This window comes from Colletotrichum paranaense (genome assembly GCF_030867605.1).
Source record: "Colletotrichum paranaense strain IMI 384185 chromosome Unknown Scaffold_2.1, whole genome shotgun sequence".
NCBI lineage: Eukaryota > Fungi > Ascomycota > Sordariomycetes > Glomerellales > Glomerellaceae > Colletotrichum > Colletotrichum paranaense.
The window spans coordinates 2,061,725-2,084,315 of NW_026848960.1; the positions used below are offsets into that span (position 1 = coordinate 2,061,725).

A 22,591-nucleotide genomic window follows, 5' to 3' on the forward strand; every position below is an offset into this window, starting at 1 on the left:
TCTTTGCCAAAGTTCTTAAATTCCATATCCAAGGTAAGAAAGCGAGAATCCGGTGCGAAACTCTTCTCCGTTCTCTGGCTTTCTGCATAGCAGATGAATCGGTCACTTATGTGAAAGTGATTTTTCAGATTTCCCAACTGACTCAAGGGTTTCACTGCTTGAATGGTATACATTGATGGATCAATGTGTAACGAAGTCCTCGCACTTCACCGGCTTTTTTTGAGCCGGCTGTTCAGTACCAGCCAAATTTGTGTTGCTCACCTTCTCTTTCTCACTGCTAGTTTGGACCCTTTCAGTAAAGAAGAGACAAAGGCAGGTAAATTACTGACAGCTAACCAGTGTCGCGTCATTCGGTAACTTTCTCTCCTCCTTTTTGTTTGAGATTGGCTTCTGTCAATGATCCCACTTTGCTGGTGGAGGAAAGATGAATAAAAGAGGTGAACGAAACCTTGATTATGCAGCGGCTGGATCGAGTATGATCAGAGGATCTGGTTGGACCAGGATCTCGCTTCTATGGCTGATTGACCGCAACATTGAAGAAGTTGGACGGCTATGGCAATCCATGCTTCGGACAGGTATGGCGGAGGACAACAGAAGCGGAAGGCACTCGGAAGACGACGATCCCTTAAATGAATAAATAAGGCATGTCACTGGGTTAGGAAGATAGGGGCGGCAAGGAGCAAGGCCAAGTCACGAAGACGCAAGGTGAATCAGGTTGAGGGACCAACGGGGTTGTGGTATTTCAAGTCCTCAAACATTTCATGATTTTTTCGACCAGAAGCTTTCAACGGAAAGCAAGCAAAAGAAGAGCGGGATAACGATTAAGTCCACCCCTTTTGGCCACACAGGGCTTTCCCTCTCCCCAAAACGACATCACAAACAATTGGTGGTTTGCCGACTATTTCACAATGTTTTTTGGTTCGAGTATCTTTCCCTCATTAGTGCAGACCAAGTTGACCCTTTCCTTTTTTTGCCCCCAAGATTGCTACCAGCGATCATAAAAGAAAAAAACTCCGCCAGAGTCTTTTATCTACCATTCCATGACCATTTGCTGTTCCGCCGTTTTGTGGATATCTTTCGCACACCGTGCTTCGATGACCGGTGCGTTTGTAGGTTGATGTGTTTGGGGGAATCCTCTCGTTTTGTGTGTCATGCCGACACATGAATGATGAAAGGGAGTTTACCAGGAAGACTCCTTGGGGGCAGCAGCGGCAGCGTCGCCAGCAGCGGCCCAGTCACCGGTGGGAGCGGCGCCAGCGGCAGCCCACTCGTCACCAGCACCGTCCCAGTTGGCACCAGCCTGAGCACCGGTGAAGCCGGGAGCCTGGGCGTCCCAGTCGCCGGTGGCGGGGAAGCCGGACTCAATGGCGGCAACGCCCTCCTCCTCAACGCCGGGGAGCTTCTCCTCCTCGACCTTCTCCTCGGCCTCAGCCTCGGGGTCGCGGTCTATTTGATGTGTTAGTTCTCACTTGTTCCACATCTCTCGTGCAGAGCATGCTTATAAGGGGGGATTCCACATACAGAAGTACAGATCGACCATGGTGTCCCAGGGGGTCTCGCGGTTGTAGATGGTGCCGCGGAGGCGGAGGACCTCACGAGCGAGCATCCACCAGACGAGACCGATGGAGTGACGACCCTTGTTGTTGGTGGGGATGGCAACGTCGACGTACTCGGTGGGGGAGTCGGTGTCGCAGAGGGCGATGACGGGGATGTTGACGTAGGAAGCCTCCTTGATGGCCTGGGCATCGGTACGGGGGTCGGTGACGATGATGAGGCGGGGCTCCTTGAAAGAGCGGGTGATGTAGTTGGTGAAGGAACCGGGGGTGAAGCGACCGGCAATGGCGACGGCGCCGGTGTGGGCGGCGAACTTGAGGACGGCACGCTGACCGTAGGGACGGGCAGAGATGACGCAAATGTCAGCTGGGTTGTCGACGGCGGCGATGATGCGGGCGGCGAGGACAATCTTCTCCCTGGAGGCGCAAAAAGTCAGCGATTTTTGCGCTGGCGCAAATTGAGCAGCGCAACAGAGGTTTCCTTGGTGATTTCTTGTTCTCGAAATTCCCCGAGAGGGAAACCTCTCCAACGCGTCGATTTCTTTGCTTACCAGGTCTTGCCAACGTTGATCACGTTGACACCGTCGGCACGGGTCTTCCACAGGTAGGGCTCCATGTGAACCTGGAGGTTCTTGCTTCCCAGGTGGGCTTGAGCTGCAAGCAGCATCTCAATGTCCTGGGAAGTGGCATTGAAGATCGAGGGGAGGTTAGCGGGAGCCATCTTGGGCGATTTCGGTCTTTCTTCCACGGGGAGACGGTGTCGAACGGTGGTGGTGCGGAAAGGGAAGAAAGTCAAGATTTCGCGATCCTCGAAAAAAGTTCGCCCAGTTGTGCGTCTCGAATTCGTGGGTGAGTGGGCAGCTCCTGCCTCTAGCAAAGCCCTCGCTAGGCCCTTGTGGTCCAAGCGTCTCCAAGTCCCGGCAGAGTACGTACCTGACGAGACTCCGGGATCACGTGATGCGTAGGAAAGCCGCTAGTACTCTCTAGGAGGCGCCTCCACTCCCAGGGGATGTGCAGCGGAGGACGAACGGGCCGGACGCCATTGGAGTGCTGCTCTCCAGATATGGGACCAGAGTCTAGGAAATTTTATGGTTCCCATTATCGATGATCGCGCGTTGAAGGGAAACTGCTGTCGCCATGCCTCCCAGATTACAGAGCCTGCAACGGCTAGGCACCGCTAGCTGTAAGCTTCAGGCTATTCTAGGGGATACAAGAAGCAATTAAAAAGCTAATTGACTGTGATAGTGTGCCTACGCCCAGCTATTAGACCGACCCCGAGCTTCCTCCCCGTCATCCAGACCGCAAATCTTTCCCAGCGCGAGAAGAAGCGCAAAGCGAAGCAGGACCCGTACAAACACCAACAGGCGCTACAACGCAAGGCTGCCAACCAGAAGAGACAGAGCGAGATCCAGGCGGAAAAGGATGCGAGCTGGGGCGACCCGATCCACGGCATTCCGACTCCTTTCGTGGAGTCGTTCGACTCGGCCGGCCAAGCGCCCACAACGAAGCCCGTCAAGGACGACAATGGAAACATCATCTCCGATCCTCGCCCTCTGCCAACTTCGCCGGGGCTTCTGAACCACCTCGTCGACGAGAAGGAGCTCCAAGCAGTGATAGACAAGGCCTACATTTTGACGAAACCTGTTAAGTCGGAAATCAGGGAGCTGGCAGACCCTGCTATGGAGGCATTGGCGGACCAGAAGCATGAGCTGGTTCACGCCAAGGCAGTAGAGGCTCTGAAGCGTATTCTGTCTATGGACAATGCCAACTCGAAGATCCTTCTCCACACCAACATCAAGAGATGTGTCGAGGAGTTTGGCCGACACAACACCGACAAGTTTCTGACGAAGAAGCCCAAGTCTGCTCTCGTGGATCCCAAGGCCCCCAAGCCGCCAATTCGGGGCGGCCCCGACACTGGCAGCTCGGAGGTGCAGGTTGCCATTCTGACCGCCAAGATCAGGAAGCTCTCGCACGAGCTGTCACAGAACCGTGGTTACAAGGACAAGCACAACAAGAGGAACTTGAGGGTCCTGTGCCACAGGCGGCAAAAGCTCCTCAAGTACATGGAGCGCAGTGAGAGGGGAAGCGGGCGGTGGACGCATCTGCTCGAGAAGCTGGGTCTGTCACCAGCGACCTACAAGGAGCAGATCAGCTTCTAGGGTGGGCTAGAAGCGGGAAAGGGTAGGCACGTGTAAAACTCAGACTTGTAATTGTCCTCTATGTACACTATAGCGATCGGTAAAGATGCTGATCTCCACGTCATGAACTTGACCTACCTCCTTGCGCCATTGTGACCTGCCATTAAACGATGAAACTGGTATTCTACAAACTAACAGAACAGGACTGCCAAACATTAAACTCAGAACACGCTGATGTAGTTGCCGATCCGGTCTTTCTGGTTCTGGGCTATGCACTCTGCAATCCAGGTGATGTTACGAATTTCCTGCTTGTCATTAGCTTCGCCCAGCTCACGTTCAGGGGTCTGGTGGTTATTACCTGCTCACGAAGTCTCACCCACGCGTACACAATAGCGAAAGTAAACTGCTGAGTGAATGCGCTCTTGGAGATCTCCATCTCCTTTTGGTAAAACATATCCTCCAGGCTCTTGCCGTCGGAGCTTGAGCCACCGCCCTGGTTACCCGGGCCAGACGGGCCGCCGCCGAGACCAGCTGCCTCGAAGAAGCTCTTGTAGTCGCTGACACCGTCAACCGCAAGACGGACGCCCTCAAAGTCTTCCGCTCTAGAGAGCATGAGGGTTCCCTCCGGGTACAGCTTACCAAAGCTGGGGTACAACTTCTTGCGGTCATTCTTGTTAAGCTCGGTGCCGAAGGAGTTAAGCGTGATATTGATCGCACGGCGGTCGGCCTCAAACTCCAGGATCTCTGACATGACCTCAGCTGTCGGCGAGCCTGCCATATCAGGATGAGTGTTGACAAAGTTGTGGAAGTCCTCCAAGTAGTTCTTGTACAGCGTGTTTCGGACAATCTCGATATTGAGCTCGTCGAGATCCTGGTGGCTAAGACTGCCCTTGAAGTAGGCGGCAAGCGGGGTCTCGATCAAAACACTGTTGTAAAGCTCCTCGATATTCGTCGCAACGCACAGGACTGGCATCGTCTCAAACCAGCCGAGGGGATGGCATCTCTCGAGAAGCTCGCGGGTGTCTCGTTCGTGAAGGGTGCCGGTGATCAACAGAGCAACGTTGTCGATCATGTAACCGTAGGTGAGGTAGTCCATGAACTGTGCAAGAGAGCCGACAGCATTGGCGCGGACATAGCGGAACTCGGAGACAAGTTTGTCGGTCGTCTTCGCGGCGAGAGCTGACGTCGAGGGGTTGGGAGGGAGGTTGCCGAGGAAGTCGCCGTACGCAGGGCCGAGTTGCAACTTGAGATCTGGGTCCGTATTAGATGTGCATCGCACAGGGGCATATAGAAACACTCACCATCGATGGTCTCGCACTGCGTCAGGTTGGCATAGTTGGAGCCGGTAAGAAGGCCGTTCCTGTATCCACGAACGATACCCTCAATGTAACTGCACCATGTTAGCTACAGCCCATGAGCCCTATCATCCATCATAAACCCAATACTCACCCACTGTTGACGTTGAAGAATAGGCCCTCCATCTTGGCTGTGTTGTGGATTGTTTGGTTCGAAGGCGATTGGAGGTGGTGACGCCGGTCTGGTGGAGGCGCAAACGGAGACAGCTGTGGTCGTTGACTTTAGAACGCTCGCTCTCACTCACTGCCAAACCGAATTACTGCACGGCAGCTGCAAGGTCCCAGCAAGGCCGACCAAGTCCACCTTCCCTTACCTAAGGCATTACGAGTTGTAGCAGCGCACAGGCCACCGGAGGCGGCTTTTCTCGGCGAAACAGATTTTACGCGCTCCGGGCCATCCCACTTGCCAATTGGTGTGTGGGGTGGGACCCGCCCAAAGGCTCTGCAGCCATCGAAAAAAAATTGGTGGAGCTTGGTTTGGTTCAGAAAAAAATATTTCCAAACCATCAATCCGCTCGCTGGAAACCTGCCTCCGCCGACAATAACATTTACACCCACGTGCGGAGGATTTCACCAGAGGGACCAACTTGGCCAGATTTGAAGAGCATCGACGGTTCTCACAATGTCTCTCTTCGTTCTCGCCGAAACGCCGGCAGGGTAAGTTTCTATTTGGAAAAGAACCAGAAGGGAAAAGATAGTGGCAGCAATTGAAAAGCTAACACGAGAAATAGCTACGGTCTGTTCAAGGCTGCCGACAAGAAGCTTCTCAAGCGCGATGAGCTCACCACTGGACCGACCTCTTCGGAGCAGATCAACGAGATGTAAGTCGCGCTCCCACAATCGACAATTGCAGCCAGTCTTCAAGAGTGTCACGCAGCAGCGCACACGCGTGCAAGCAAACCTGGTTTCTCGGCTTTGATTAGATCGCTGCGTTTGAGTACAATCGAGGCTGACTATTGCAAAGGCTCAAGTTGAAGTCATTCGTCAAGTTCGATAGCTCCGCCGTCGCCGTCGAGGAAGCCGCCGGTCTCAAGGAGGGTCGTGTCCCGCCAATGCTCGCCAACCTGCTCAAGGAGATCAAGGACGAGAAGAAGGCCACCCTTGCCGTCGCCGACCTGAAGCTCGGTACTGCCATTGGCAAGCTTCCCGACTTGGATATCAAGGCCGTCTCCGATGCTGCCTCCCAGGACCTGTTCCGCGCTGTTCGCGAGAACCTTTCTTCCCTCATTCCCGGTCTCAGCACCGAGACTATGGACCGCATGGCCCTTGGTCTGTCGCACTCCATTTCGCGACACAAGCTTAAGTTTTCCGCCGACAAGGTCGACGCCATGGTTGTCCAGGCTATCAAATTGGTCGACGATCTCGACAAGGAGCTGAACGTCTACGCCATGCGCACTAAGGAATGGTACGGCTGGCACTTCCCCGAGCTTGCCAAGATCCTCAACGACAACCTGGTCTACGCCCGTCTTGTTGTTGCCGTTGGCATGCGCCAGGACTTCGCCGAGACCGATCTCTCCGATATCCTTCCCGAGGAGCTTGAGGGCCCTGTCAAGACTGCTGCCGAGATTTCCATGGGAACTGAGATGACCCCTGAAGATTTGGAGAACATCCAACTGTTGGCCCAGCAGGTCATCACCTACTCCGAGTACCGCACTTCCCTCTCCACCTACCTCGAGACCCGCATGCGCGCTCTGGCCCCCAACTTGACTGCTCTCGTTGGCTACCTCGTTGGTGCCCGCTTGATCGCCCACGCTGGCTCCCTCATTGCCCTTGCCAAGGCCCCCTCCTCCACCATCCAGATCTACGGTGCTGAGAAGGCGCTTTTCCGTGCTCTCAAGACCAAGCACGACACTCCCAAGTACGGTATCATCTACCATTCCTCCCTCGTTGGCCAGGCCACTGGCAAGAACAAGGGCAAGATCGCCCGTTCCCTCGCCGCCAAGACTGCCCTTGGTCTGCGTGTTGACGCTCTCGGCGACACCGAGAACCAGGACGATGAGGAGGAGCGCAGCATCCTCGGCCTTACCAGCCGCATCAAGCTTGAGAACCTCCTCCGCAAGCTGGAGGGCAAGCCTCTCCTCCCCAAGGGTGTTGGTGTTGGCCCTGACGGCCAGCTCACCGCTCCCGGTGGCTTCAGCCTGAAGGAGTCCCGCAAGTACAACGCCGATGCCGACGGTGTCGAGACCGAGGTCAACGGCAAGTCCAAGAAGCTCATCCAGGTCGTCGATGAGGAGATGAAGGACGCCGAGAGCGAAGACGAGGACGCCGAGATGAACGACGCTAGCGAAGAAGAGAAGAAGAGCAAAAAGGACAAGAAGAAGGAAAAGAAGGAGAAGAAGCGCGTCTCCATCGCCGCGGTCGAGACCCCCGTCAAGCAGAGCAAGGCTGTCAAGGGCACACCGGCGAAGCTGAGCGAAAAGGACTACGAGCGTTTCGCTGAGGCTGCTGGCATCAGCGTGTCCAAGTTCAAGCGCAAGTTCGAGCGTGGTGACGTTCAGCTCGGCGAGGACGGCACGCCCGTCGTCTTCAGCAAGAAGGAGTTGAAGAAGCTCAAGAAGGCCGAGGACGAGGCCGAAGAGACGCCCGTCAAGGCTACCGACAGCACCAAGAAGAAGCGCAAGCACGAAGATGATGAGACGCCCAAGAAGGAGAAGAAGTTGAAGAAGAAGCGCAGCTCCCTTGCTTAGGAAGCTAAGCGGCGTCGCATTTCTTATTCATAGACGGCACTTGGGCCTCATGTGCATAAACATATTGTGTTCAATGCGCTGTATGATACCTCGATCTCTCTGGCCGGCGTTTTGGGATGGACCTGGGGGGTTTTCATGGTCTGATCATTGGATGGGCATAGTTTCTCTTTTACTACTGGCAGGAAAAGTGCAATGTAATTGCTTGTTGAGTTTGACTACTGCTCCCTCGCTGTCGAATGTGATCTGCCATCCATCCAATACTTCAACTACCTATACTTTGCTTTCTACGTGGCGATATTTCTGAAATGATAAGTGACGATGAAGAAATCTAGCGTAGGCGGCAAGCACAACTCACTCGTGGTCAAGCAGGTCACCTTCCACGGTAAAGCACGTATGCGATTCAATTCAACTAAAGTACATACGCGGTCCCGTCCAATCCAACTCACACTCAAAGGGGAATGCAGCGCTTGGTCCTGTCGCCTCTGCTGCAGATGGGTGGCTTTCTGACGTTGCAGCACTGTTTAAACTCAGCATCAGTTCGAGCGATAGGAAGATGCATACTTACACGGTAGCCAGAGGGACCAGGGCAGTCGCCACTGCATTGTGAAAAATTAGCTATACATTTTGATATTGGTTAGATGAAGAGGAAAATTATGAATCTTACGTAGAGTATGTGCCGCTGCAGGAAAGAGTATCCTTCTGGCAGTATCCATTGCTGTTGCAGTCCGGGTAGAAGCAACACTTCACATCGGCCGGGTCATTGGGGCAGAGGTTGGTCTTGGTGTAGCCATTGAGAGAGCTGCACTTGGAGGTCTTCTGGCAGGTTCCGTAGTTTCCCTATACATACAGAATAGGCGTTAGTGGATGCCGTCGACGTGTTCTTGAGGATGAAATAGACCTTGCTGTCATGACAGTAGCTTCCGATGGCTGCCAGAGCACTGGAAGCGAATAAAGCTGAGATGAGGGCCGAAGTCTTCATATTTGCTGTTATTCAGGGCTCGAGATGTAAAAACGATGAGAAGATGAGATTGAACTTGTGCTGCTTGCTTCGGATTCTACATATACCTCCTGACAGGATGCTTCTGGCCTTTTATACCCCAGAGTCAAGACTGGCAACTCGATGTGAGATAGTATAATTAGCCACTGCGATATCTGAACTTCTTGTCTGCGAGGACTAATCGGGGTCTTGAACGCAAGCCTCGGACGTGAAAGTTCCCTTAGCTTACTAGGAACACCGCGTTAGACGATCCCCTCCTCACCGGTCGTCTTTTGGAACATGCGCCTTGCCACTGCAGCATTCATGATCATATGGCTACATCGCAGAAGTCTGGGCCAGTGCAGACTTCCATCTATGTTTCTCAAGTGAGACGACAACCTCACCATTGGTTGGTGTAGTCCGTAGCTAGTCAATTGGACGACAAATCCGAGAGGGACGAGAATAGCTGACTAGGTCGTTCCACGGGCGCTTACATAGGACAACATGATGAAGACACACTGAGGCTTTTCGATGCATTAGTCTCTTCAATACTTTAGTTCCAATGTGGAAGGAGGGTTTACTGCTCGAGGAGGTTGTTAAGTAGATTGCTTACACGGAGTCGGGGTAACGTTGAGTCTAGGCCATGCAAAAAGCAAACGAGGTGTTCAGCTGAAATGCAAGATCCAGGACCGAGACAACCACAACCAATCGCTTGGGACTTTCCCATAAAAGAACTACATTTCTGACTTGGAACCCCTCACGAAACTACTTAGACAGTTGTCTTTGGCAAGTATGTTGTAATCAGGGATAGAGTCGCCAGATAGCTCTAGGTTTCTGACCACCAACAAACAAACATATTCTGCATGTGTTTCAAGCCACAATGGAACCTTGAGAGAAAAAATACTCTCAGAGAAATCACGGATCATTTTCCATGTCCATGTATACTATTTCTGTCGAGCCAATCGCCAATCAACCGTTTGTGAAGATGGTGATCCGGTGAGCCGGTGAAGGAAGTTACACCGACAAGCGAACACGTGACAGATCTCGGTGGATCCACGTGATTCTCGACCGTGAACGCAGCAGCAGCATCATCACCACGCATGCTCACTCACGAAAGCGCTGTGGCCGCCAATCTCATACATCAATGTTGCTCCTGAGCTGGTGAATGGAAATGGACGATCGACAGCGGGGCAACATCCATGGCGACCGTCCACGGCCTGACCTGCGAAGCCCCGAGCAGCTCACCCAGAACGGGTTCGACCTCGATGCTGAACATGGAAGCCAGTGGTCGGGCGATTATTACGACCGCCGAGCGACACGAGCTCTTGGTCCCAATGGTAGGTTGCTCTTTTCATCCTCTCATAGATGCCCGACTCCTAATTTCAGGTGGTCATCTCCCTGAACATCGCCCGCTGCTTTTCGCCCTTCTGGCTGCTGTCCATCGTACAATACCACCAGCGCGTCAATGCACTCAAAGCCGAAGCGAGGGGCATCGCTCTTGTAATATTTGACCACTCAGCCCTGCAAGTTAAGAGGTGATGGTCATTTGTTTGATGTCGCCTCGAGTTGCGGGCGTCCGACAGGGGGGTCGGTCTCTACGTGGAGGGGCATCATTTCGACTACTGTTCGATGGGAATCCATAGCTCTTCATTGCAGCTTTTTGCACAAACCTTGTCTAGCTTTCAGTTTTCTCCTTGATTTGCACTTCTTGCACAAAGATATTGATGAAATACGGGAAAAATTAGTCTTCTATGTCTTTCGAAGTCGATTAGACGCCCAGTGCGGGAGATTGGACCAGGGGGTCGCATGACACCCGCCTGGTCCATGTTCTGGCCCCGGCCATCAACATCGGACGGTTGACAAGTAGCAAACCAGCCATAGACCTCGACCGTTTCACTTCTAGCTTGACATCACAACACTGCTGACTCATGCGCCCCTTAGGCGGCTCACGTCGAGACGAAGACGATTCTGATGACGGCGAGGCATTCCCACCGCAACGCGTCGACTGGGAGGCCATGAGAGCTGGCGCCAACATGGAGGAGTATCTACGAAGCCAGCCCATCCCGGAGTATTCCGACGAGGAGGGCATCAGCATGCCACTCGATGACCTTGGCGAGATCTCTGGCACCGACACTAGTGTTGAAGATGGAGAAAACGGCGACCAAGTCGGGGACCAACAAGATGAGCCCGAGTTCGACCCCCTCGCTGTCGGTCTGAAGGAGATTTCAAATCTGGGGAAATTCACCGTCAGCAGCCACAAGCAGGGGAACGGCGTCGACCAGCTTCGTGACGACAGCTTGAAAACCTATTGGCAGTGCGTTTATCCGACGACCCATTCCGAGAACAAATGCACACCTTTGCTGACGATAAGACAGATCCGATGGTCCTCAGCCGCACAAGCTTACAGTCTACTTCATCAAGCGAGTCGGCATCAGGGACATTCGCTTCTACGTAGACTACAATGAAGATGAATCTTACACACCAACCAAGATCATCTTCAAGTCCGGTACCAGCGAGAACAATCTCATTCAATTTGCCACAATGGAGCTCTCGACACCCTCTGGCTGGCAGATCGTTCCAGTCGACGGCGCTGGCGGCGGCCCCGACGGTAACACGCTGGTTTCCTACGTGTTCCAAATGCAGATACTTGAGAATCATCAGAACGGCAAGGATACGCACCTTCGTTCTATCAAGATCTACGCTGCGGATACGGACACCCCTAGCATCGACGCGGACATATCAAACCGCGTAAGTTGATCTCCTTGAACATGCGACAAGTATGTGACTGACAACATCTAAAGCGAGCTGTGAGTGAGGAGCCAGACGAGGAACCTGCAGACCCCTGGGATCTCTCCGTTCTCGAAGCTGGCCTATCTGTTCCGGATTTCATGAAGGAACCAGAGATTCGATGAGCCAGCGGAACTTGCTTCTTAACCCACGACTTCGACACTCGAGTGAGCCACAGCCTCGGCCACTTTAGCTGGACATGTCACTCAAAGGGCGAGGGCGTTCGCGTGTTATGGACTGCATATGACACTGCAACTATTGTTTTTGCTGTAATGATACCCAAAAGTCGGATGCGGAGAAGGCTCTCACAGAGCTAGGAGTTTGGTGGCACGTTACGCCCAACAAAAGGGCCGTTCTGGTAGACTTCCCAGCATTTACGCGGCCATGAAAGGACGGCATACTGTATTGACAACCCTACTGAGGTGCCACCGCATATTTAGCAACAGCTTCACACCATCCCGTGTCTTCTTGGCAGCTATGGCTGCCTGTCATGCGTCTAGCTAGCGCGAGCGGCTGAGGTCTGGCCCTCAGTTGATTGGTAACTTCCATCGTGACCCCTGCTGGACCGGACGAATTGTATCCGACTCTGATAATGAGGCTTTCGAAACGAAAATCCGCACGTGATGACACTTGACATGGTTCGAAAGATATCTACAACTTGGCTAACAATGTGGCAGGATATTGCGAGCTGATGCTCAAATCCAAGACCCAGAGGCATCATCCGTTCCTAAAGAGAAGAGCACAATGGAACGGAACAGCACGTATCGATATCAATCTCTGCCACCGATTGCGGAAGAGGGTCGCACACCGTCCTTCACCCGACTCCTCTTCCTGTACCCAGGCTCGGGAGAGGACCCCTTTGGAGCGCATCTAGAAATTGTCGACATCGAGCATGCGCCTCCCTACGAAGCTTTGTCTTACACGTGGGGAAAACCGACGGAACAGCCGAGAGACTACATCTGGATGCAAGGCTGTCCTATGCCTATCAGGCCAAATCTAGAAGATGCTCTGCGCTCTCTACGCTTGCCGAACCAGGTGCGAAGGCTGTGGGTCGATGCGCTCTGCATCGATCAGTCTGACCTGGACGAGCGTGCTCGGCAGGTCCAGTACATGAGGCTGGTCTACAAACACGCTGCCCGCGTTATCGTATGGCTCGGTCTCAAGACTTCCGGGACACATGAAGCGTTCCAGGCCGCGGAACGGCTCGCAAGAATCAGAGAACTTACTCATCCAGCGGCTACTGGACCTAACGGTGGGCAAATCGACCCCGGCACAGTCCAGGGCCTGATGAGCAGCATGCTCGAAGACCTACCGGAGACATGCATGATCCACCTGGACGAAGTCTTTGAACGCCAGTACTTCAGCCGTTGCTGGTGTGTGCAGGAGGTGGTGGCATCTTCAAGGGCGATTGCCAAGATTGAGGACCTGGAAATGTCGTTTTTCGACTTGATCGCCTCATTGATTGTGCTCGCGGGTTGGAAAAGCGAGATCCTCATCGACCGACCCTACCAGTTATGGAATTTGATCCTCATGCGACGGCAACCCAACAGTTTTCTCGGCCAGCCCGAGGTCGAGGGCTCGATTGGCTCGTTTCTTGCACTTCTGGAGCTGACGCGAACATTGCAAGCGACGGATGACCGAGACAAGGTGTTTTCCCTCCTCGGTATCTGCGACGAGGGGCTGAACCCTGTGCTGGCGTTGACGCAGGTCTTTGACAACAATGACAGTTGGCGCATTCGGTTAATTCGTCGAGGCTTGACACGGGTCAATCATTTCGTCAATGGTCTTGCTCCGGATCTCAACTTTGGTCGGCCGAGAGCTTTGCGACCAGATTACAAAAGGGAGACCGTGCTGGTGTACTGCGATCTTACGAGGTTCCTCTTGCGCAAACAGCCTCGGATTCTAGACGTCCTTGACCACGTACAACATAACGAGGACCCAGGCATCGGTGACTATCCGTCCTGGGTTCCAAAGTGGTTTGACCCAAGGACATGTTCCGTCTTCAAGGGAGCCTATCTCGCTGGCTTTTGCGATGGGCATTTCCGTTATTTTGCCGAGCTTCACGATATTCCGGTCCGCAACGATCCCGTGCGGCCAAAGGTTCTGTCTATAGATGGGTATCATGTTGATGTGGTATCGAAAACGACCGAAACACTTGCGTTTGGATTTGGGGCTCGTGCTACTGCGGAAGCTATTGTGAGAGCTTGGGAGCAGCTTTTCGACATACCGATCGCCCCCAGATGCGGAAGAAAGTATCGCGATAACATTCTACTGGATGTGGTATTCTGTAAAGCCATCTTGGCTGGTGCTCTGGGTTCCATCATTGGCTATAGTCACCTCCTTACTAGGAATCAGGGAGGATTGAACCCTCTCTTCGACGATCGTACCCATAAACCTCACGCTGAGCTCGACCGAGAGGCTCAAGACTTGGCGGAGACATTCCTTACCCAGATGGCTGAGTTCGGTCTCCCGCCAACGGCGACGGAATTCGGGAACCCGGATCGAGAGGACAAGCTGCAGGTCTTTGGAGCAGGGGCGCGTACCTACTCGAATAACCGAAAGGTATTTGCGACCCGTGATGGCCGTGTGGGCATCGGGCCCAAGATGATGCAGCCTGGGGACGAGGTCGTCGTTCTTTTTGGGGGCCGGATGCCCTTCATTGCACGACAGAGGGGTGATCACCGACTGCTAGTTGGGAGCTGCTACTTGGTTGACGAAGAGCTGATGTGGGGGAAGGTGACCGAGAAAGTGAGATTTAATCGTGGCGGTCCTCCGCGGGTGACATTTGAGTTCCATTAAGTCGCGGTCGCGAGAATTTAAGACTCTTCATGAAATCCCACCTCAACGGCCACTTACTTCAGCCCGCGCATTGCTGCCCCCGACTTAACCAATCAAGCAACATTTCTTTCCTGCACACTGCGAAATTTGCTGTCGGATGACTTTCCGAATGCAAGCCTCCACATCATCTGATAGTAAAGATTGTCACCAAAAGCTCGAGGTCAGCATAACAGTTACGAAGCACCCGAAAATGAAGATTCTCCTGATCGGAAAAGGCGGTCGCGAACATGCCCTTGCATGGAAACTCACTCGATCGCAATCAGTAGAGCATGTCTACGTTTTGCCGGGCAATGTTGGCACCGGAACCTTGACGAAAGCCTCGAATTGCCGCGAAATAGCCCTTGACGACTATGGTGGCCTCGTGAAGCTGTCAAAGAGGCTTGAAATCGACCTTGTCATCATCGGCCCAGACGACGCTGTTGTTGGGGGCATGGGAGATCACTTTCGGAGCAGTAAGCCATTTGGATCATATCATGTAAGGAAGCATTTTCTAACACAATATAGATGGAATCCGTTGCTTTGCCCCAAGTAAGAGAGCGGCCATCATCGAAGGCTCCAAGGACTTTGCAAAGGACTTCATGTGCAGACGCAAGATTCCGACCGCATGCTACGAAACCTTTGACAAGGCTGACTGCGACAAGGCCAAGGCGTATGTACGAAGGTTGGGCCGTAGAGTGGTCATCAAGGTGGACGGCCTTGCAGCAGGAAAGGGTGTCATCCTTCCCGAGACGACCGTAGAGGCGGAGCAAGCCCTCGAGGACATCATGCTCAAGGACAAGTTCGGTGGTGCTAGCGAGATGGTGATTATTGAGGAGTACCTCGAGGGTTACGAAATTAGCGTCCTCACCTTCACTGATGGAACATCGATTCTCTCTCTGCCGCCGGGCCAAGACCACAAGCGCGCTCTTGACGGCGATGAGGGACTGAATACCGGCGGTATGGGCGTGTATTCGCCTGTTCCCTCCGTGACTGAGGAGCAGATGGCCGACATTGAAGAAAAGATCATCTTGCCGACTATTGTTGGCCTTGAGTTAGAAAGTAAGTCGGGAACAAAGTAGTGCTAACACACATGAGGCTAACCTAGAGACATAGGGAGACCTTTCAACGGCATGCTCTTCACGGGGGTAATGATGACGTCCACAGGCCCCAAAGTGCTTGAGTACAACGCGCGTTTCGGCGACCCAGAGACGCAGAGCATGGTACTTGTCCTGCCAGACGAGGCTTTGCCAGAAATCATTCTCGCTTGTGTAGAGGACAGGCTGGGTGACATCGAGCTGAAAACACTTGCAGGTTTTGCCTGCAATATTACTGTTGCGGCTAAGGGCTATCCAGAATCATACAGGGAAGGGGATCTTATCCGAATAGAACCTACCTCTGAAGGTGAGTCTGCACTAGTAGGATTGTGCCATGGCCTATCGCTGACCACATCCATACTTAGGTGTACATGTCTTCCACGCCGGAACTGATCAGGTCGACGATAAATTATTCACGGCAGGCGGTCGTGTCCTGTCCGTTGCCGCGACGGGTGAAACCCTTGAGGAAGCAGTATCGGCTGCTTACAAGGGGGTTGAAAGTGTTCATTTTGAGGGCATGTTCTACCGCAAGGATGTTGCGATGCGGTAAGTCAGGCCGAGAGCCGTCTACATTCCCCTCAGACTCCAATTACGGGATAGTTTGGCTGATACGATTAAGCTCGCTGAAGCTCGCTCCGGGAAGGGCCGAGGATGGTCCTCACTAGCTCGAGGGGTAGCCAAGATCGGAGCTTGGACCGTTGCCGTTAAGGTTTCTGAGGTGATAGGTCAACAAGTTGGGATGACCTTTTGGCATGGCTGAAGGCAGATAACCAACCATCCAACCTGAAATCGCCTAGCTCAAGCGTCGGGACATTTTGCGAGGGCGGGGTGGTCTGGAAGGGCCGAAAACTCCATGTTCTAGGCCCAGCTGATATGACAAACGTATGGGGGGTTCTCTGGAAGCTTTCGGCCGTGAAACATTGCAGCCACTGACGCATCGGGAGGACCGTGATGGCGGGATGCAGGAGATGCAGGAGATGCAGGCAACCGATGGACCCGAGTCTAGACCGTTGTGGTGTGATGTCACACATCAGCGAGCCTTTATATAGGAATTAGGAGCTCCCCCGGACTCCCCGGAGCTATAAGTCCGGAGATAGTCAGTTTTGGCCGATGTAAACTCGTTCTTGGTGTGCTAAAACTCTCTCTCTCCCCATCAACAGCAATCATGAACGTCTTTATCGTTCCGGCATCTCCCAAGACTGGGCAGGCGACCATTCGGTCTCTCCTTGACCACCCTTCGCAGCCACACGTAACGGGTGTATATCGAGACCTGGGAAGGGTACCGGCTAAATTTAAGGACCATCCTCGATTTAAGGCTATCAAGGGCGACGTTGCCGATGTTTCGAGTCTCAGATTCGCCGGGGCTGACGCCATCGTATCCATCACGCCTCCGCAGTACTCCGAGTCCAAGCCGATAACTAGAGCACGGGAGATGGCAGCAAATGTCAAGTTTGCTATCAGTAGGGTCGGGTGTTCGGTAAAGCGTCTGGTATATGTGTCTAGGATAGGGGCTCATTTGGAGCATGGGACGGTAAGTTGAAAGAGAGGATATTCGCAGAAGGCAAATGGCTGAAGTAGATGTCGTAGGGCGAGATAAGAACGAACTACGAGGCAGAGCAAGCACTCATCGGTGCCGCACCCGAGGTGGTCTTTGTTCGATGCGCCTACTTCATGGAAAATTGGGCGTCAGTACTTAAGACAGCAAGTGATGATACACCGCATTTTTCTTCTGTGCTGTGTCCCATAGACTACGCAATACCCATGGTAAGTTTTACCAGGCAGTTCGCCCTAAATGAGAAAGACACTTTCCTAAGATTTACAACCAAGGTCTCGGTGAAAGACGTTGGTCGGACATGCGCCAGGGAAGCTCTCGCAATAAGCTCGCCGATGCGACATAATCCCTATATCTTCAACTTATACGGGCCAGAATCATATTCAACAAAGGACGTGCATAGAGCGGTTGAAGATCTAACATTTAAGTATAACAAGGTCAAGGTCACTCTGGTGGAAGATGAGCAGCTAGAGGACTTTTTTGCTCAATCATATCGGCCACCGACGGCTGAACTCTTCGTAGAGATGACAAGGAGTCTCTTGCCCGGAGGGATTGTAGCCGGGAATATGCGAGAGGGACATTTGCTTCAAAGGGGGAGCGAGACTCTGCGCGAGGTGATTGAAGACATCCTTAAGGTATGAAAATGCGCAGGACACTGGCGACTCAAATACCCAAGTGATGAAAAATTTTCGCCGCCAGCAAGAGGAGAGGAAAGGACAAGAAACGAAAGAGAAGGATCAAGATCAGCTGCGCAAGAGAAGAGAGGTACTGACCGCGTTCAAGGGGACTAGAGCTCCAAACCGGCAGAAAAGGTCATCGATCAAGACCCGCCTTGCTAGCTCAATCGGTAGAGCGTGAGACTCTTAATCTCAAGGTTGCGGGTTCGACCCCCGCGTGAGGCTCAAATCCTCACCGCGATTGGCTAAGCCACTCTTCGGGTTCTATATCTTTTGCTTTTTGCACCGCTGAAGTTCTAAACCACCCCATCAACGGTGATGCTTGGAATCAAGTAGCAAGCCACAACCTTATCTTCACACCCACCACTAGGGGTCTGAGGTGCTTCCTTGGATGCAATTTAGAGTACACTGTCATACCGCCACCATCATTCGCCTGTCTTCTCTAAGCTGCAGTGAAGCCGAAGCCGAAGCCGATGTAGGTCAAGTCAAGCCGAAGGCCCCCTCAACGAACAAGCATAAAACATGCGAGTGCCCAAGACCCCCCAAACGATTTTGTATTGCTCGATCAGGAAGAACAAGCATATGGTGTACTCGCTTCCAATGACTAGGATGTCTCGCCCCGTGGTGAGAAGCCGTTGGAGTCAAGGAATCTCATACCCTGTTTCCGTCGTCTTCGGCTCAACCCACAAACCATCCAGGGCATGGTCGCTTCGAGGGGGGCCTTGAGTGTCCTCCAACTGAATTCGAGATCCCGGCGTTGTTGATTGGCCTGATGCTCAAGGTCATAGAGAAGCTCACGCAACATGGACAACTACCTACTTGTGACCGTTTCCCGCTTGACCCACCATGTGGTACTCTCGTTTAGCGACTTCGCAAGCCGACGCTTGTCTGACGGGATGCGACAAAGATGTTCGGCTTGAGAATGCCAACCTGGACGGCTGGGACTGCTCAATTAGCTTTAAGAGCGGCCCAGCGCTCTCTCGAATTCGATCTTTGGCAGATCTTATGGAACAATCTGCCCATACCAATTTTACCATTCCCTCTGGCGATCCGAGATGTTGAGGACTGCAACTCAAAGTACGCCTTCCGGAAAAGTCTCACAGATCGTGATGGCGTATGATGAAGAGAAAACTCAATTTCCGTCGTCGCCGACAAGCGACGACGAGACAGCACGACTCGACGAGGAAGAGCTAATTATGGACCAAGGACTTGTCGCATGGCTTCAAGTTCTTGGAAGCTGGATTTTGTTTGCCAATACCTGGTACGATGACCCCGTAGCAGCTGATGCCGGTCCAGACAAAAACCGCAGTACTCAAGTTGACGTTATTCAAGGGGTTTGACAAACTCATTCGGAGTCTTTCAAGCCTACTACTCCAACGTCCTCTTACCAGACGTCAACCCTTCGGCTATTTCTTGGATCGGCTCCATCCAGATCTTTCTTATGATGCTCATCGGTGTCTGCGCGGGTTGGCTTCTCGACGCGGGGTATCTTCGCTTCATCCTCATTTGCGGCACTACCATGACGTCTCTCGGGCTATTTATGCTGAGCTTGTGCACAAAGTATTGGCAGATTCTCCTCGCGCAGGCGCTCTGTGTCGGAATGGGTAGTGGGTTGCTGGGGCTGACTTGTGTGGCCGTGATTCCTCTCTACTTCCGCAAGAGGAGGATGATAGCGACTGGCATTGCTGCTACGGGAAGCAGTCTAGGTGAGCTCCGAAAAGACGCCGAGATGACAATGTACGCAAGCACGGGTACTAATGTATTGTCAAGCGGGAATTGTGTATCCCATCATGGAGAGACGCCTTATTGCATCCATTGGCTTTCCTTGGGCTGTTCGGGTATTCGCATTCATCGTTACCGGAAGCCTCCTGATTTGCATTGCAATCATGCGTCTTCGACCCAATCTCAAGCGGCGCGGTGCTCTCTTTCGCCTGAAGCACTTTCGCGATGTTCCCTATGTCTCATTTTGCATCGGTCAGTCTCGTTTCCAAAAGGTCTTCGACTCACTACGGTAATTAACACACAATCAGCCTTCGCCCTGATGATTGGCTCGGTTTACATCCCCTTCTTCTACGTGGATGCCTATGCCATTCGTCTGGGCGTCGATCAAGACACGTCCTTTTACATCCTCAGCGCCATGAACGCTGCAAGTCTCCTCGGTCGTCTAGCCCCCAACTGGCTTGCTGACAAGTACGGCGGTATGACCGTTATGCTCCCTTGCTGTCTTTGCTCGGCCACCGTTCTCTTTCTCTTCCGCTTTGCGACCGACCTGCCGGGTTTGGTCGTAATATCAATCGTGTACGGCTTCGTCTCGGGCGGCATGGTATCTTTACCTCCGGCTACTATTGCAAATTTGACGGATAATTTGTCAGAGTATGGGACGAGAATGGGCATGGGATACACCATCGCCAGCTTTGGCGCGTTGATCGGGAACCCTATTGGAGGTGCCGCGCAGCGTCCGCAAGGAAACACAGCGACAGATGTGCAGAGAGAGTTTCAGGGTACTTGGACTTTTGCGGGGGGGTTCATGCTCGCAGCTTTCAGTTCGATGGTGATATCAAAGTACGTCAGAGTTGGATCGGTCTTGCGCGGTAAATGCTAGCCTTCAGAATTTTGCTGTGGTCTCCTCTCTGTAGGCTTTGGCCCAGTACCATAGGACCATCCCAATCTAGTTAAGACAAAGAGTAGAACGTAACCTCTGCAATCATCGTCCTGGCTGGGATCGTAACGGAGATCGGAAAGCCGCCGTAATCTGGGTCCTCGTTAGGCATCATCGCGAACTTGCCGCTCCTCGTTTCATCTCCGTTCAAAACTCTGCTGGTTTTCAAGCGGCCGGCCCCTTCGTCCTCTACAATCTTCTCCTCAAACTTGAGTATGCCGGTGAAGCTCCGGTCCTGGCCCAATGCCTTTGCCTTGACCTGGAAACCCCAGCCGATGAGCAAGAATTTGCCTCCACCTCGATGTATCACCATTCCAGCCCCTGTTCCGGGCTTGCCGAACACAAAGCACCGTTCTATGGTGATCTCAAACTCTCCCCAGGTACGACGGATGACAGGGCTTGGGTCCTTCCCGGTGCCATCCGCCGGCAATTCGTCGAAGCAGAAGCCCACTGACGTGTTCGGGTGTCGTTGTGCTTCAAGGACGATGGGCGAAACAGACTTCAGCAGACCATAGTGCTTGGTGAAGGGGCTGTCCTCTGGCTCGATAGTATCCACACCAAAGGGGGCAACCCCCATAGCACCGTAGGTTCCGTACGCAATCCAGATGCGGCGTGCTCCGTAGTCGTCTCGTCGTTGCTCCGGGATGAAGAGAGGTTGATTACGGTGCCTGTACTTGGCGCAAGAGCTGGCGTAGTCGTTGAGATAGACATCGGGCCCGACAAAGTCCAGCTTCGGCGCGAAGCGCATCCATACGTCCAAGACGTTGCTCACGGGTCCTCCAGAGGGATAGTCTCCCGGCATGCCGCCGCCGCCTACCACCACGGGAAATTCGTTGTCAGAGTCTTCGCCGACGTAGTTCATCCATACGTTGGTATAGAGAGGGATAGGATACGCCGCTTTTCCGGCCGCGGCAATTTGATTCAGATAGAGAGCGTAGTTGTATGCCATGAATAACTCATCGGTCCGGGGACTGCTTCCAAACACAGATTCCCAATCTCCGCTTCCGTCAAGGTGTGAAGTCTGACGATCAAACTGCGTGAGGTTTTGTTCTCGCAAATCTTGGTGTAGCTGATCCCACTCTGCAGATAGGAAGTGGACAAGGTCCTTTGGGACTGGTTCACGGAAGGCTTCATTTGCGAGCTCTGAACCGTCCCGAGAATCTCCCAAAACACCGCACTCGTTCTCGACTTGTACCATCAGAACAGTAGAGTGTGACTCGTCCACCTGTCTCAAGTGCTCCATTAGTCGGCCAAAGGCCTTGGCATCTGCTTTGCGGCTCTCGGCGCTGAAGATTGACAGAACGTCGCCGGTCTCGAGACGGCCTCCGGCCTTGCGAAGCTTGACGCGCGGAAACCTCTTGTCATCTGTTTTCACCCAAGCCGGTGTATAGGAAGACAGTCCTGTATTTCTGAGTCTTAGTTATCTTTCCCATCTGTCACCCGAGGGCAGGCGAGAAACAGGACTGCATACCATTCTTGAATGACCCAAACCATAGCAAAACCAGGTGCATGGAATGTTTCCGTGCGTCGCTAATGATTTCGTCGAGCACCGAAAAGTCGAATTTGTCTTCTTCAGGCTCAATCATCTCCCAGGACACACTGCCGAGTAAAGTGTTGATGTTGGTATTGGCCATTTTCTCCCATACAGTTTTCATGTATTCGGGGGACGATAGTGAAGAATTCTGAAGTTCCCCAGCTCTCATGAGAAAAGGCTTGCCCTTCACCACAAGTTGTTTCGATCCATCTGTTTGGACGAGATGTGGAATATTCACACTAACGTTAGCCATCTTCACGGCGGCTTGGGGAGTTGCATCGAGAAACGTCATCGTATCGGGGTCTCGGTTCGGTCTTCTTCGATGAGTACTTCGACTGTGATTAGAGACAAGAAATGTAGAAGAGAAATCAGACGAGAAAAGAGGAAATATAGTGAAAAAAAAAAAAAAAAAAAGTGTTACTGGTTGTTATTTTAGGATCAAGAGTGCTAGCAGAGCAACTCAAGAGAAGAAGGATGGATCTGCGGTGTTCAACACACGTCGGAATCTGTGAAAGATGATTGGCTTATATCCCGATCATTCGTTCTTAGCTCCCAAGGATCTGCGAAACACGCGAAGAATGAGGGGGTAACGCCGGCACGCCGGACAGCGAAGCGTCGATTGACGAGTAAAGAGTCCCGCCAGCATGCCTGTCTTGCTTCCCCTCAGTGGCGTCGACTCATGCACAGCAGCGTCCTCCACATGTTGGTTTGTGGGGTTTTCGGGTCAACACCCAGTGAAAGCTGTTCATTCCCGAGAAACTA

General features: G+C 52.9%; 11 protein-coding genes across 11 annotated transcripts; 7 read left to right on the forward strand and 4 right to left on the reverse strand.

Annotated features, from left to right (window-relative positions):
* Positions 1–1,180: 1,180 nt before the first annotated feature.
* CPAR01_02575 (ribosomal protein S2) lies at positions 1,181–2,274 on the reverse strand (the record flags this gene model as incomplete). The annotated part of the gene is made up of 3 exons (XM_060486862.1): positions 1,181–1,446; positions 1,522–1,970; positions 2,105–2,274. The coding sequence occupies 3 exons, from the start codon at positions 2,272–2,274 to the stop codon at positions 1,181–1,183; spliced, it is 885 nt and encodes a 294-aa protein (XP_060354190.1).
* Positions 2,275–2,690: 416 nt separating this feature from the next.
* On the forward strand, positions 2,691–3,712 carry CPAR01_02576 (ribosomal protein S15; the record flags this gene model as incomplete). The annotated part of the gene is made up of 2 exons (XM_060486863.1): positions 2,691–2,736; positions 2,799–3,712. 2 exons carry the CDS (start codon positions 2,691–2,693, stop codon positions 3,710–3,712), a joined length of 960 nt encoding a protein of 319 aa, XP_060354191.1.
* Positions 3,713–3,912: 200 nt separating this feature from the next.
* CPAR01_02577 (ATP synthase subunit) lies at positions 3,913–5,172 on the reverse strand (the record flags this gene model as incomplete). The annotated part of the gene is made up of 4 exons (XM_060486864.1): positions 3,913–3,996; positions 4,050–4,942; positions 4,993–5,081; positions 5,141–5,172. The coding sequence occupies 4 exons, from the start codon at positions 5,170–5,172 to the stop codon at positions 3,913–3,915; spliced, it is 1,098 nt and encodes a 365-aa protein (XP_060354192.1).
* A 496-nt stretch (positions 5,173–5,668) lies between these two features.
* Positions 5,669–7,733, forward strand: CPAR01_02578 (NOSIC domain-containing protein; the record flags this gene model as incomplete). Its single annotated transcript, XM_060486865.1, has 3 exons — positions 5,669–5,703; positions 5,778–5,867; positions 6,011–7,733. The coding sequence occupies 3 exons, from the start codon at positions 5,669–5,671 to the stop codon at positions 7,731–7,733; spliced, it is 1,848 nt and encodes a 615-aa protein (XP_060354193.1).
* A 49-nt stretch (positions 7,734–7,782) lies between these two features.
* On the forward strand, positions 7,783–8,037 carry CPAR01_02579 (uncharacterized protein; the record flags this gene model as incomplete). Its single annotated transcript, XM_060486866.1, has 1 exon — positions 7,783–8,037. One exon carries the CDS (start codon positions 7,783–7,785, stop codon positions 8,035–8,037), a length of 255 nt encoding a protein of 84 aa, XP_060354194.1.
* Positions 8,038–8,181: 144 nt separating this feature from the next.
* CPAR01_02580 (uncharacterized protein) lies at positions 8,182–8,712 on the reverse strand (the record flags this gene model as incomplete). The annotated part of the gene is made up of 4 exons (XM_060486867.1): positions 8,182–8,250; positions 8,299–8,329; positions 8,398–8,570; positions 8,632–8,712. The coding sequence occupies 4 exons, from the start codon at positions 8,710–8,712 to the stop codon at positions 8,182–8,184; spliced, it is 354 nt and encodes a 117-aa protein (XP_060354195.1).
* A 1,925-nt stretch (positions 8,713–10,637) lies between these two features.
* On the forward strand, positions 10,638–11,621 carry CPAR01_02581 (anaphase-promoting complex subunit 10; the record flags this gene model as incomplete). The annotated part of the gene is made up of 3 exons (XM_060486868.1): positions 10,638–11,023; positions 11,085–11,457; positions 11,511–11,621. The coding sequence occupies 3 exons, from the start codon at positions 10,638–10,640 to the stop codon at positions 11,619–11,621; spliced, it is 870 nt and encodes a 289-aa protein (XP_060354196.1).
* Positions 11,622–12,240: 619 nt separating this feature from the next.
* Positions 12,241–16,072, forward strand: CPAR01_02582 (HET domain-containing protein; the record flags this gene model as incomplete). The annotated part of the gene is made up of 6 exons (XM_060486869.1): positions 12,241–14,244; positions 14,393–14,786; positions 14,839–15,372; positions 15,427–15,714; positions 15,773–15,953; positions 16,027–16,072. 6 exons carry the CDS (start codon positions 12,241–12,243, stop codon positions 16,070–16,072), a joined length of 3,447 nt encoding a protein of 1,148 aa, XP_060354197.1.
* A 500-nt stretch (positions 16,073–16,572) lies between these two features.
* CPAR01_02583 (uncharacterized protein) lies at positions 16,573–17,600 on the forward strand (the record flags this gene model as incomplete). The annotated part of the gene is made up of 2 exons (XM_060486870.1): positions 16,573–16,938; positions 16,995–17,600. 2 exons carry the CDS (start codon positions 16,573–16,575, stop codon positions 17,598–17,600), a joined length of 972 nt encoding a protein of 323 aa, XP_060354198.1.
* A 1,091-nt stretch (positions 17,601–18,691) lies between these two features.
* CPAR01_02584 (major facilitator superfamily transporter) lies at positions 18,692–20,238 on the forward strand (the record flags this gene model as incomplete). Its single annotated transcript, XM_060486871.1, has 4 exons — positions 18,692–18,897; positions 18,969–19,342; positions 19,407–19,610; positions 19,667–20,238. The coding sequence occupies 4 exons, from the start codon at positions 18,692–18,694 to the stop codon at positions 20,236–20,238; spliced, it is 1,356 nt and encodes a 451-aa protein (XP_060354199.1).
* A 70-nt stretch (positions 20,239–20,308) lies between these two features.
* On the reverse strand, positions 20,309–22,121 carry CPAR01_02585 (uncharacterized protein; the record flags this gene model as incomplete). The annotated part of the gene is made up of 2 exons (XM_060486872.1): positions 20,309–21,696; positions 21,767–22,121. 2 exons carry the CDS (start codon positions 22,119–22,121, stop codon positions 20,309–20,311), a joined length of 1,743 nt encoding a protein of 580 aa, XP_060354200.1.
* Between the last annotated feature and the right edge of the window lie 470 nt (positions 22,122–22,591).